The following is a 15,189-nucleotide window of genomic DNA, read 5'->3' as shown; positions in this document are numbered from 1 at the left end:
TTCGCAACAGGAAATTAATTACCCCAACACATTGAGCTAACTTCTTTAAAATTACCTTATTTGAAATTATAAATCTGGAAAACAACTGTATTTAACAAGTGGAGACCTAAGGGTAGTCCTATCTTGTGATTATATTTTGAGCACCATACTGGCTAGAAAGCTAACTTTTTGATATTTTCCACTCTCAGAAGATTAACTGCAGCTTATCTCACATATTAAAAATTTTCATCTCCATCACATCAAAACAAATAAAAGCTTCTTCTGGAGAAAGATGAAAGGGAAAAGGAGGAACAAGTTGCACATAAATAGCACATCGAACAAAAGGAGAAGACTAGATGATTGTGGGTATGACTGAAAAGATTATAAGATGGTTTTTGAAAACAGGGCGCAATACAGGAGCATTAGGAAGCGCATTCCAGCAACGAGGGCCATGACAGGTGTGATGTAGAAGCAGAACAGTCAGGAAAATTTATAATTTATTTAAAACATCCAGGGAATTTATAAAAGCAAAATACTGTGGATGCTGGAAACCTGAAACAAAAACAAAAATTGGTGGAAAAACTCAGCATCTGTGGAGAGAAAGACAGAGTTAATGTTTCGAGTCCATATGACTCATCTTCAAAACTAAAGAGAAGTAAAAATGTTGTGAAATATATACTGTTTAAGGGGGGTGGGACAGGTAAAGCTGGATAGGAGGCCAGTGATAGGTGGAAGCAAAGGAGAGATTGCAAAGAATGTCATAAGCAAAAGGTCGAAGGGATTTTAATGGTGGTGATACTGGCTAAAGGAGGTGCTAATGGTGACATTAAGAGTAGAAAGCAGAATGAGCAAATGACAGATGGCCCTTATGTGGGAGGGGGGAGGGGAGGGAAAAAGATCGAAATAGGCTAAAAAGTGGTGAGGATGGAGGAGAGAGTTCATGATCTGAAATTGTTGAACTCAATGTTAAGTCCAGAAGGCCGTAAAGTGCCTAGTCGGAAGATGAGGTGCTGTTCCTCCAATTTGTTTTGAGCTTCACTGGAACATTGCAGCAGGCCAAAGATGGGCATGTGGGCATGAGAGCAGTACGGGGTGTTGAAATGGCAAGCGACAGAGAGGTCTGGGTAATGCTTGCGGACAGACCGAAGGTGTTCCGCAAAGCGGTCACTCAGTCTGCGTTTGGTCTCTCCAATGTAGAGGAGACCGCATTGGGAGCAGCAAATGTAGTAGACTAAATTGAGGGAAGTGCAAGTGAAGTGCTGCTTCACTTGAAAGGAGTGTTTGGGCCCTTGGACGATGAGGAGGGGGAAAGTAAAGGGGAAGGTGTTGCACCTTCTGCAATTGCATGGGAAGGTGCCGTGGGAGGGGATTGAGGTGTTGGGGGTAAAATAGGAGCGGACCAGGGTGCCCTAGAGGGAATGGTCCCTATGGAATGCCGACAAGGGAGGTGAAGGAAAGATGTGTTTGGGGTTAGCATCATGCTGGAGTTGGCAGAAATGGCAGAGGATGATCCTTTGAATGCAGAGGCTGGTGGGATGAAAAATGAGGACAAGGGGGACCCTATCACGGTTCTGGGAGGGAGAGGAAGGTGTGAGGGCAGCGGAATGGGAGATGGGTCAGACAGGGTTGAGGGCCCTGTCAACCCACATGGGTGGGGTTTCTTTTTCAAACTGAAGAGGGAGTCAGGAGAGAAAAGTTTGAAAAAGAGTTGAGATTGGAAGCTTGAGGCTTTGCAAAGTTCTACTGTACTTCCAATCAGCTGACACGATAGCACAGATCTGCAGCACCCTTTCTTTGAAAAAAGGGCGGATGGAAAATCAATTTTCATTGTTCATTTTTGACAGTCTTCAGAGAGTTACAAAGTTCCTACTAATGACGTAGGAGAAGCTACATCATCTATCATGGATGACAAGAACTCTGAATTCAGATAATTTGAAATTGTGAAACAAAACATTTTCTTTCCAACAGCTATCACAGAAGAACAGTGAAGATTGTTATGCTGAATTATGTGGTTATCAGAATTGGAAACAAATAGTTGCCACAAAGATTTCTACAATGGGTCACTGAACCATATCTGGAACACAAATGCAGTGATATTAGAGAAGAAACTTAACTTACAAATTTATACAGCATCTTTAAAACAACCCAAGGTCAGTATCAAACAGGAGCATGATCAAACAAAATTTGACAGCAACGCACATAATATTAAGGCAAATGACTGAAAGCTTAGTCAAAAAGGGAGGTTTTAAGTGGTGTCATAAAGGAGGAAAGAGAAGAGAGAGGCAGAAACGTTTAGGAATGGAATTCCAAAGCTTAGCGCTAAGGCAGCTGAAGGCATGGTTACCAATGATGAACTAATTAAATTGGGGACACAATGGAGACTAGAATTAGAGAAGAGCAGATATCTCATGAGGGCTGTCAGAGGTGACAGAGGAAGAGGCAAGGGCTATTTGGAAAAAAGGATGAGAATTTTAAAATTGAGGCATTGCCGGACTAGAAGACGACGTAGGTCAGCGAGGAGTGATGGCTGAACAGGATTGGTATGAGCTAGGATAGGGGCAGCAGAATTTTGGATGAGGTCACGCTTGTGGAGAGTAGAATATGGGGAGCTGGCAAGGAGAGTATTGGAAGGTCAAGACTAGAGATAACTAACACATGGATGAGGTTATCAACAGATGAGCTGTTGATGATAAATACCACTAACTATTTAACATCTGCATCCATCCTTTTTATAAAATAGGCTAAAATGAACTTGTGGTGATTTTTATTATTAGACTTGCACATGATGTAGTTTACATTCCTTGGAGCAAATGGACTAATTGTATCTTTTTTATTCTTTCATGCGATGTAGACATTGCTGGCAAAGCCAGCATTTGTTTCCCCATCCCTTAGTGCCCTTGAATTGAGTGGCTTTCCACTCCATTGCAGAGGGCAGCCAGACTGAGTAAGGATGGCAGATTTCCTTCCCTATAGGACATTAGTGAACCAGATGGTTTTTTTTATGACAATCCAATAGTTCATGGTCACCATTATTGAGGCTAACTTTATTTTCCAAATTTATTAATCAAATTTAAATTCCACCAGCTGGCATGGTGGGATTTGAAGCATTAACCTAGGTCTCTGGATTACTAGTCCAGCGACATTCCCACCACACCAATATCTCCCCCCATATAAGTTTACATCTAGTTATTTTCATTAGAGGACTCAACTTAGTGTACGATTAAATTGAAGTAGATTACAAAGCCATAAGAGCATTCCATTAGGGGGTCAAGCATTTAAAACAAGTATGCTGAATGCCCTGTATTAACCTATAAAAAGCAACGGTAACAAACTACGAAATATGGTCATTGAGGTTAATTTAACAGTGACTTACAAAATGCAACCAATCCTTAATATATTCAAAAATTGATCAACATTTTGTTTAGATATTTGACAACACCACATTGTTAAGAGTGAAAAATAGTCAATTACCTTGCTATCTAACTTTTTCATGGTAACGAGGTCGAGGGATTTCAGTGAGTGTCCTGTGGGTGCAATGAAGTACAGACAGGTGTGAATTCTTGAGTCAGGATAATTGTAGAAGGAACGCCTGATTTTCAACTCTTCCTGGAGGTAGGCTTCAAACTGTGCATCAATGTATTCAACGATAGGTTTGTAGCTGGAATGCAAACAACGGTAAATTATTTAGAAGTATAGGAAAACATTCCTGAAGTAAAATATAGAAATTATCTGGGAAACTGATCAAGTTAAACATACAAACTGACTTGAGCCATCGCGAAGAAACTGTCTACTCTTTTATGGCTACAACCCAGCTTGATTGGAGTGGGGAGGGAGGGGCTGGAGTGGGTGGTAGACAGCATGAGAGCAAGAGAAAGAGCAGTGAAAGGGAAAATGGAAAGCAGGGAACAGAGCAAGAGAAAAGAGAAAATATCGAAAAAAAAATCCAGATAGAGAGTCCTATATTGGCTTCATTTCAGATTACTATCTAGTGGCAACTGCGCAAAATTTTGTTATATAGACATCCGGTGATGGCAGTACTGGATACCATTGTTCACCAGTATAGTCACAATATAAATTAACAAAGAATTACAGCTGGAAGGGTGACAGCATTGTAAAACCAACACCAAATTACAGCACAGAATTTTATTGCTATACTTTCAATAACAATTGTACTTAAAAACTTACCTGTCTTCCTTGTTTATCTGGTCTCCAAATCCTACTGTATCTACAATGGTCAGCTTTAGCCGTACATTACTCTCTTGTAGTTCATAGCTGCTCGATTTTAACCGGACACCAGGTTCAGTGTGGGATGCTTGTGTATTTTCAAATTTAGTGTTGAACAATGTGTCCATTAATGTTGATTTACCGATACCAGTTTCACCTAAAAGATTATATTAAAAATGCTATTTAATACACAAAAACTTAGTTAACTCCTCAAATTTTATTCCTGGGTCTATCAGTGAAGTAGTAAGGAGATGTATATTTAGGGATTTTTTTTAAAAAAATTATACACAAAAGCTCACAGTGGCCGAACCAGCCGGCTTAGATGGATTCATAGTAGATAGTTACTTAAAACAGAGGTGATCAATGGTCACATTAAAAATCCAGACAGAAACACTGCAGATTAATGCTCAATTCAACCACTGAATGTCTCTGTTGCAAACATTCTTGAATCAAGCAGAAGGCAAATACAAATACAAGAAATAGGAGCAGGAATAGTCCGTTCAGCTCGTTGAACTAGCTCTGACATTCAAATAGGGTTGATCTTCTACCTGAACTCTATCTACCTGCAATATTCCCATATTCTTAGTTTATTAGTATCCAAAGATCTAACAATCTGTCTTAAATATATTCAACAACTGAGTATCCATAGCCCACCAGGGTAGAGAATTTCTCATCTCAGTCCTAAATGCCCCCTTTTACCAAGGCTGCGACCATTAATTCTAGACTCACTGGCCAGGGGAAACATCCTCCCAGCATCTAATCTATCAAGCCACTTAAGAATTTTATATGTTTCAATTAGTTCACCTCTCAGTTTTCTAAATTGCAGAGTATATAGGCCCAGTCTATTCAATCTTTCCCCTCATTCCAGGAATCAGTCGAGTGAACCTTTGTTGCATTCCCTCCAAGGTTTATGTATCTTCCTCAGGTAAGGAGGCCAAAGCTATACTCAAGTACTCCAGGTGTGGTCTTACTACATCCTTGTAAAATTGTAGTAAGACTTCTTTACTCTTGTACCCAATTCCTTTTGTAATAGAGACTAACATAATATTTGCTTTCTAAATTGCTTGTTGTACCTGCATATTTCTGTGATTCATGTACAAGGAAACTCAGGACCCAATAAACACCAGCATTCCACAGTCTCTCACCCTTTAAAAAAAATCCTGTTTTGCTACCTTTTCTTCCAAAGAGCAAAACCTCATACTTTCCCACATTATATTCCATTTGCCACGTTCTTGCCCACTCACTTAACTTGTCTATATCCCTTTGCAGCCTCTTTGCTCTCTTCTCACAGCTTACTTTCCCACTTTGTATCATCAATAAACTTGGATACTTTACACTTGGTCCCCTCATCCAGGGCATGAATACAGATTGTAAACAGCAGAGGCTGAAGACTTGATCCTTGTGATACCCCACTGGTACCTCTAGGCTGAGCCTACTAACTGGAAAAATGAGCTGTTTATTCCTACTGTTTCCTGTCCGTAAACCAATCCACAATCCATGTTAATATATAACTCCCAACCCAATGAGTTCTAATTTTTTGTAATAATCCTGTGTGACACCACATTGAATACTTTTTGAAAATAATTTTTTTGCATATATTTTGCTGCACAGTTATCTTTGGATACTGGTTTCCCACATTTTTAATAAACATTAGGGGAGGTGGTGGCACAGTGGCAATGTCACTGGATAGCAATCCAGATGCCCTTGAGGACATAGGTTCAAATCCCACCATGGCAGCTAGTGGAATTTAAATTGAATTAATAAGTCTGAAATTAAAAGCCAATCTTGGTAATAGTGATGCTGAAATCATTATTGATTGTTGTTAAAAACTCATCTGGTTCAATAATTCCCTTAGGAAAGGAAATCTGCCATCCTTACCCAGTCTGGCCTACATGTGACTCCAGATCTACAGCAATGTGGTTGATTCTTAAACGTCCTCTCAAATTTCCTAGCAAGCGACTCCTGTCTTCACCTTGAGGATACCGTTCATTGTATTGTGTGGCACCACCACCGTGCTAAATGGGATAGATTTTGAGCAGAACTCAAAACTGGGCAACCATGAGGCGCTATGGGGCAGCAGCAGAGTAAAAAAAAAATCTAAGCTCAGCAACCCTGGCACATCCAGTCGTGAATGGAGGTAGACAGTTAAAAACTCACTGGAGGAGGAAGCGCCACAAATATCCCCATCCTCAATGATGGGGGAGCCCAGCACAACCGTGCAAAAGGCAAGGCTGAAGCATTTGCAGCCAGCTTCAGCTAGAAGTGCCGAGCGGATGATCCATCTCAGCCACCTCCTGATGTCCCCAGCATCACAGATGCCAGTTTTCAGCCAAGTCGATTCACTCGACATATCCAGAAATGGCTGAAGGCACTGGATACTACAAAGGCTATGGGCCCTGATAACATTCAAGCAATAGTATTGAGAGCTTGTGTTGCAGAAAAAACTGTACCTCTAGCAAAGCTGTTCCATTAGTTACAACACAGGCATCTACCCAGCAATGTGGAAAATTGCCCACCAAAAGGAGGACAAATCCCAACTGGTCAATTACCAACCCATCAGTCTGCTCTCGTTCATCAGCAAAGTGATGGAAGATGTTTTCAACAGTGCTTTCAAGCAGCACTTACTCAGCAATAACCTGCTCACTAACAATCAGTTTGTGTTCCACCAAGGCCACTCAGTTCCTGACTTAATTATAGCCATGGTCCAAACATGGACAAAAAAAGTAGAGTCAAGTGGTGAGGTGAGAGTGACTGCCCTTGACAGCAAGGCAACATTTGACTGAGTGTGGCATCAAGGAGTCTTCCAGCAAAACTGGAGTGATTGGGAATTGGGGAAAAACCTCCACTGGTTGGAGTTATACCCAGCACAAAGGAAGATGGTTGTGGTTGTGGCAGGCCAATCATTTCATTCCCAGGACATCACTGCAGGAGTTCCTCAGAGTAGTGTACTAGGCCCAACCATCTTCAGCCATTTCATCAATGACCTTCCCTCCATCATAATGTCAGAAGTGGGGACGTTCATTGATGACTGTACAATGTTCAGCACCATTTGCAACTCCTCAGATACTGAAGCAGTCCATGCCCATATGCAGCAAGACCTGGACAATATTCAAGCTTGGGCTGATAAGTGGCAAGTAACATTTGCGCCACACAAATGCCAGACAATGACCATCTCCAACAAGAGAATCCAACTATCTCCCCATGACATTCAATGGCATTACTATCGTTGAATCTTCCAACAACAACATCCTGGGGGTTACCACTGACCAGAAACTGAACTGGACTAGTCATATAAATACTGTGGCTACAAAAGCAGGTCAGAGGCTGGGAATTCTGTGGAGAGTAACTCACCTCCTGACTCCCTAAAGCATGTCCATCATCTACAAGGCACAAGGCAGTAGGGTGATGGAATAGTCTCCACTTGCCAGGATGAGTGCAGCTCCAACAACACTCAAGAAACTTGATACCATCCAGGACAAAGCAGCCCACTTGTTTGGCACCCCATCCATAAACATTCACTCCTTCCACCACCAACGCACAGCAGCAACAGTGTGTACCATCTACAAGATGCACTGCAGCAACTGACCAAGCCTCCTTAGATAGCACCTTCCACATCCACAACCAATACCATCTAGAAGGACAAGGGCAGTAGGCACATGGGAACACCACCACCTGCAAGTTCCCCTTCAAGTCACTCACCATCCTCACTTGGAAATATATCGCCTTTCCTTCACTGTCGCTGGGTCAAAATCCTGGAATTCCCTCCTTAACAGCACTGTAGGTGTACCTACAGTACAGGGACTGCAGCGGTACAAGAAGGCAGCTCACCATCACCTTCTCAAGGGCAACTAGGAATGGGCAATAAATGCTTACCCAGCCAGCGACACCCACATCCCATGACTGAATAATAAAAAATAGGTTTAAGGTAAATGGGTGTTGTTTGAACTGGGGAAAGGTTATGACTTCCACATTCATTCTCAGCATGGGTGATGATTTGGGCATGGGTATAGGGTCTCAATATAAACTTTAACATTTGCTGATGACAGAAAATGAGGTGGTTTGATAAACTATGAGGATGGCAGAAAACTTCAGGAAGACAGACAGATTAACAAAGTGGGCAGGCAGATGTAAGATACAATTTAATGTGGTTAAATTTAAGTCATGAGAGAAAAAACAAGGAGGGAAATATACACTTAAGTGAAAGACAGTGAAGGGTGTGAATGAACATTAATTTAACAGAAGTGGTGTGCATAAAGCCATACAAAAGACCAAAAGAATGTTGGGTTTTATAAATGAGAGAACAGAGTACAGGAGCATAAGAAGTAATGATAAATGTATACAAAACATTGGCTAGGCCACAGTAGAATACTGCATGTAATTTAGGGTGCCACATCATTGAAAAGACATTAAAGAGAGTACACAACATAGATTTACTCGGATGATATCAGTGATCAGAAACTATGTTGATGTGGAGTGATTTGAGATTATGGGACGATTTCTATTGGAGCCAAAAAGCTCAGAACAGATTCAATAGAAATGTTTCAAATTGTGAAGGACTTTGATAGATTGAATATGGAAGGAGTATTTGCCCTGGCTGGGAAGTCAATGATGAAAGGGTCATCAATGTAAAATTATCACAGAGAGCAACAGCAGAGATGATGAAAACTTAAATGGAATGCTTTGTCACAGACTGGTTAAGACAGACAGCATTGTACTTTAGGAGAAAGTGGATCAATATCTGAAGCAGGGTAAGATACAAGGTTATGGGGAGGGAGCAGGGCTGAGAGATTACTCTTCACTTGCTTCAGAAAATAGCTGGCACAGAAATGATTGGCCCAAAGGCCTCCTTCCATTTTGTAAACGTCAATTTTTACTTTTTTTTTTACAGATTTGATGGGGCAGGAGACATCTGTCTAATCCTACAGGGCGGAGTTAGTATAGGCTGAATGGCCTTCCTCATCTTCATCTACCTTGTGATCTTGCAGTAAAACTGACTTTATTGGCATAACATTTCACCATTACTTTTTCCTTAAATAAAAAACGAGTATTTTTTTTCTTTAAAAATGTGCTCTTTCCTTTCCATACATGGACTTACTTTTCAGAATCATTTTGCTTAATTTTATTAAATCATCACATGTAAATAAACTAATTCTACAAAGTACAGCCAAATTCAGGGTGATCCGAAAGAATTATGCGCAAAGCCAAAATGTTTTTACTGTTTTCTTACGCAGTGTTATGACTTTCATTAATATGAATAGCATTGATTGGAGCCACCCAAGCATCTACCTCTTTATTCCCACAGCACTTCTAGTGATTCCCCATTCAAGCTTGGGATTTATTTGCATCCCAACTCATTGGAAAATATATATTTATTAAACAACATACAAGATACCAAGCAATGTTTCCTCTAAGCTCCACAGTGACCCGAAAATTCCCACACAGAGGCCAATGCGCATGGCCTAAGTTACCGTGCATGGGTAGCCATGCAAAAAAAAGTGAAGGGCCTGTACACTTGAACAAATTGCCCAGGAAGAGGGTATGTTGATGCAAAGTGAATACCAAGGTCAGTCCTTGCTCCCTGAACTCTGTTTTTGTGCTGCCAGACCTCTTCCCAATCCTAAACAGAGAGACCATTTTACTCCCACAAAAGCAACATTTAGAGAAACCTCACAAGCATTACATCAGCACAACACTGACAAAGTAACCATTGTGTTCATATCAAGTTCACTGAGCTTGTGATCAAATTGTGGTACAAGATTTCAGCAATTTTAACAAAACAGTTTCCATATATCACACACTAGACTAGGCCCACTCCTATTTGGAGCAATTTTGCAAGGTAATTCCTATACTCAATTTGTAAATCAAGCGATCCAGTGTTCCAAATGATCTCCAATGCTAAAAAAAATTGGGAAGCAAATAGAACTCTTGATCAACATGTTGCAAGTGAGATAAAACTAGAATAGTCTGCATTTTATTTGGCCTTTAACAGAACACATATCACTTCGATGCATGCTAAAGACGATAAAAATAAAGTCTTCTCAAATTTTATACTGACATTGTTTATTTTCTGAAACAGCTGTTTCTATTGATGGAAGAAAAATTTAAAACATTCTTAAGTCCAAAACAAATTTGAACTCAAATTTCCTTGCATTTTAAAATTGAATAAAATATTCCTAGCCATGTGCAATTTTTCTAATCTTAATCCTGTTATGATCCCCATAGAGACCGATACTTTTTAAAAAATCAAATGGATTCCCTAACAACCAGGACATTTCACCTTTTAAGATTTTTACCGTAACAAACAAACCAAAATCAACATAAATCAAACACTACTTAACAGACAACTAATGCACTGAACTGAAGATAAGGTATTTTCACATAACTAATGCAATTGAGATATGACTTATAACTTCTGCTGTGCACTTCTAGCAGATATACAGCATTACAAGGTCCAGTCCCAAGTTACTCCCAGCTTTCTAGCAGGCTCACTTCTCCCTGCTATGCCAAATTGAATCTCCCAGTATCCTTCGAAAATCGACCCACTCCACCTGAGTAATCAGACTTCCATCACAAAGGCCCTCTTGGGGACTCCTTGTTCATTAAATCTCAAAAAGTCCCATCTGTCCTGTTGTCTTCTTTTTGAACAGAGCACCAGCTCTCACCAGCATCCTGCTTGACTACTAACACAAGCACCGTCTCACTGCTCTTCACAACAGCTGTACTCTCTCTCGCTCTCTCTCTCGGTGTGTCTGTATCCAGAAAAGAGTTCCCTCTTTTATGTCAAGGTGTGAAAATTGTCACTTTAATAGATTTGGGTTTCCCACGACAATCAGATCGCGAGCCTGTCTCCAGGTAGGTTTAGTCTGATCAACATCCCCCCACCGTCATCCAGAATATTCTGTTTCATTTGAAGTTAAAGGAGATATTTAAAAACATAACTGTCTTATAAAGTCCCACAATTGTAACAATCTACAGGATAAGTATTTTAAGATAACAAATAGTATGAAAGAAAATCTCCATTAGTTTCAGAAGAATTCTGCTCTGCAGCTTCAAAGCTGAGCTGAAATAAACATTTTAAAATACAAGTACAACTGATAGCCTCACACCAAGTTTTTCAATTTATAGTAGCTGATTTTACTGTGCTTGTCTGAGTGGTGAACGGTAAGGTTACATTTTATATTGATAGATTCCAAATGGCACAAAAGGTAGCTATTCCCATCATGTCTGTACTGGCTCCCAAAAGAGCTGTTCACCTAGTGCCATTCCCCCAGCTTCTCCCTGTAACCCTGCACATTCTTCCTTTTCAGATAATAATCTAACTCCCACTTGCCTTCCTCGATTGAACCTGCCCCCACCACACTCAGGCAGCGCATTCCAGATCCTGATCACTTGCTATGTGAAAAAATATTTTTCTCATGTTGCCATTGCTTCTTTTGCCAATTACCTTAAATCTGTGCCCTCTGCTTCTTAATACATCCACCAATGGTAACAATTTCTCTCTCTGTCCAGACCCTTCCTCATTTTGAATACCTCTATCAAATCTCCTCTCAACCTTCTCTTTTCCAAGGAGAACAGTCCCAACTTCTCCAATCTATCTTCATAACTGAAGATCCTCATCCCTGGGACAATTCTTGTGAATCTTTTCTACACTCTCTCTAATGCCTTCACATTATTCCTAAAGTGTGGCACTTAAAACTGGACGCAATACTCCATTTGATGCCGAATCAGTAGTTTATACAGGTTTAACATCGCTTCCTTGTTTTTGTACTCCATGCCTCTATTGATAAAGCCCAGGGTGCCATATGCCTCAATAAAGGCTCTCCCAACCTGTCCTGACACCTTCAATGATTTATGCACATAAACACCAAGGCCACAAGAACATATGAATTAGGAACAGGATTATGCCACTCAGCCCCTCGAGCCTGCTGTGCCATTCAATAAGATTATGGGCTGAATTTTCCTCCCGTCGGGGGGGGGGGGGGGGTGTTGTTGGGCAGGCGCATGCGGGCACCATTTTACATGAGAGGGCCAATTAAGGCCCGCTCAGCGTGACGTCCGCAGGGAAAGCACTATGTGCTTTCTGTGCAGGCAGGGGGAATGCCTGAAATCAAGAATGCGCTCTTTCACGCATATGCACGAAAGTACTGCCTCAGGGAGATCGCCTCTACTTTCCAAAATAATAAAAATAGAAAAAAAAAATTTCCCTTATATGTCCCCGCATGCAACAAAGTCGCATGAGTTAGGAAATGTTCATAATTTCCAAAAAAATTTTATTAAAATTTTTAAAACCCTACATGAAACCTCATCCCACCCGTGGATGAGGTTTCATGTTTTTTTTAGTTCCCGTCGGGACTCCTGGCCTGCTCGCCAACCTCCCCAACAGGCAGGTCCACTAATTAATTGCTCTGTCAATGGTTTCAATTGGCCATTGACAGGTCGGCGGACACGCAGATGCTTTTGCTGCACCCCCTCCTTCCTGAAAATTTAAATGGGACACGGAGTCATTGGGAGTTCCAGCCGACGTCGCCACACGTCATTTTGCGTGTTGGCGAGCGCCCCCCACCCCCCACTCTCTGACGGTAAAATCCAGCCCTATGACTGATCTGATTGTAACCTCCACTCCAGATTCCTGCCTACCCCCAATACCCTTTCAAGAATCAATCTAGCTCTGCCTTAAAAATATCCAAAGACTCTTCTTCTGCTGCATTTTGAGGAAGAGTTCCAAAGACTCAGAAAAAATTTCTCCTCATCTTGGTCTTAAATGAGCAACCCCTTATTTTTAAACCATGACCCTTAGTTCTAGATTCTCTCACAAGAGGAAACAACCTCTCCATATTCACCCTGTCAAGACCCCTCAGGATCCAAAAGGTTTCAGTCAAGTCACCTCTTACTCTTCTAAACTGCAGCGGATACAAGCCTAACCTGTCCAACCTTTCATCACAATATAACCCGCCTATTCCTGGTATTAGTCTAGTCAACCTTCTCTGAGCTGCTTCTAACACATCTACATCCTTTCTTAAATAAGGAGGCCAGTACTGTACACAGGACTCCAGATGTGGTCTCACCAGTGCCCTGTATAACTGAAGCACAATCTCCCTATTTTTGTATTTAATTCCCCTCGCAATTAATGATAACTTCTATTAGCTTTCCTAATTATTTGCTGTACCTGCATACAAGCCTTTTGTGATTCATGCACCAGGATATCCAGATCCCTCTGAATCTCAAAGCTCTGCAATCTCTCATCATTGAGATAATAAGCTTCTTTCTGAGTTTTCTTGCCAAAAAAGACAATTTCATACTTTATCTTCCATTTGCCAGACCTTTGCTCACTCACAGCCTATATCACTTTGTAGCCTCCTTATGTCCTCTTCACAACTTAATTTCCTACCTATCTTTGTGTTGTCAGCAAATTTAGCAACCATACCTTCAGTCCCTTCATCCAAGTCATTTATACAAATTGTAAAAAGTTGAGGCCCCTGATCACTGTGGTATGCCACTCATCACATCCCGCCAAACAGAAAAATACCCATTTGTGGCTTCCCTGTTTCTGCTGCTGCACTCCTTTCGAAACTGCATCTTTTATTTAATATTGCCTCTCTGCATCCTTCCTACTAAAATTAATCACTTCACATTGCTCTGCATTAAATTTCCATCTGTCACTTGTCCACCCATTCCAACTCACACATCTGTCCATGCTCTTTTGAAGTTCTACACTAGCCCCCTCACAATTCACAAAACTTCCAAGTTTTGCATTGTCCACAAATTTTGAACTTGTTCCCTGTACACCAAAGTCTAGGTCATTCATATATATGAGGAAGAGCAGGGGACCCAATACCAACCCCTGGGGAACTCCATTACAAACCTTCCTCCAGTCCGAAAAACATCCATTAATCCTCACTCTTCTTTCTGGCACTCAACCAATTTTGTATCCATGTTCCCACGATCCCTTTTATTCCATGAACTCTAACTTTGCTCACAAGTCTATTGTATGGCACTTTATCAAATGTTTTTTGGAAGTCCATTTGCACCACATCATCACCATTACCCTCATCAATCCTCTCTGTTACCTCTTCAAAAAACTCAAGCATGCTAGTTGAACATGATTTGCCCCTAACAAATCTATGCTACCTTTCCTCAATTAACCCGCATTTGTGCAAGTGATTTTGTCCAGAATTATCGTTTCTAGAAGTTTCTTCATCACTAAGGTTAAGCTGATTGACCTGTTGTTGCTGGGCTTATCTTTACACCCTTTTTTTAAACAAGGGTGTAACATTTGCAGTTCTCCAGACCTCTGGCACCGCCCCTGACTTCAAGGGTAATCATAAAATTATGGCTAGTGCCTCTGCAATTTCCATTATCACTTCCATCAGTATCCTTGGATGCATCTCATCTGATCCTGGTCTCTTATCAAGTTTAAGAGTAGCCAACCTGTCCAATACCTCCTCCTTATCAATTGATAATATTTTTAAGAAAAGCACAATGCTAAAACTTAAATTTATTTTTAAATAACATATAATTCATAATAAGTTATTTGGTACATAGGCAGCCATCTCTAGTCTTACGTTAGCAACAGACGCAATGACTTTGTCTTTAGGTCAGTTTATTGACAGGAAAATATACACCTTCTTTTGTGCCTTTTAAGACAAGTGGAAACCAGTTACTAAAATTCTAAAGAGACTAGAGTTCTATGACAAAATGTAAACAAACAATAGCATAACTGAAAACACTGCATCACAAGGAATCCCAATCTGAGAACATGTACCCAACAAAAGACTCAGATTGACAATATTCTCCATCATATCCCAAATATTCATGTCTTCAAAGCAGTGATTGTTTCAGAAATGCTCATATTTATATGTACATCATGTTAATGAAAAAATTTACTGAATTAGGTGGTATAAGCCTCTTGAACTGAATCTTAAATGAAGTTCAAAGGCTCGATCTTCTCAGTACTAAAACATAAAAAACTTAGATCTTTCTTTGTGT

The 15,189-nt window shown here is 40.6% G+C and overlaps 1 protein-coding gene across 5 annotated transcripts in view; it reads right to left on the bottom strand.

Moving 5' to 3' along the window:
- The window catches only part of LOC121276384 (septin-11), a 100,801-nt gene that overhangs the window by 35,975 nt on the left and 49,637 nt on the right, over window positions 1-15,189 (bottom strand). For all 5 annotated transcript variants that reach the window (XR_005942649.1, XM_041184754.1, XM_041184726.1 and 2 more), the window contains 2 exons: window positions 4,165-4,360; window positions 3,451-3,637 (listed from right to left, as the gene is read on the bottom strand). Coding sequence is in view for 4 of the 5 variants with exons in the window: in XM_041184726.1 (XP_041040660.1) it covers window positions 3,451-3,637; window positions 4,165-4,360 (383 nt within the window). In the remaining variant the exon portion in view is untranslated. The remainder of the gene's footprint in view (window positions 1-3,450; window positions 3,638-4,164; window positions 4,361-15,189) is intronic.

Source organism: Carcharodon carcharias, chromosome 1, assembly GCF_017639515.1.
Source record: "Carcharodon carcharias isolate sCarCar2 chromosome 1, sCarCar2.pri, whole genome shotgun sequence".
In the NCBI taxonomy this organism is placed as follows: Eukaryota; Metazoa; Chordata; class Chondrichthyes; order Lamniformes; family Lamnidae; genus Carcharodon; species Carcharodon carcharias.
This window is presented reverse-complemented; position numbering and strand designations above follow the sequence as displayed.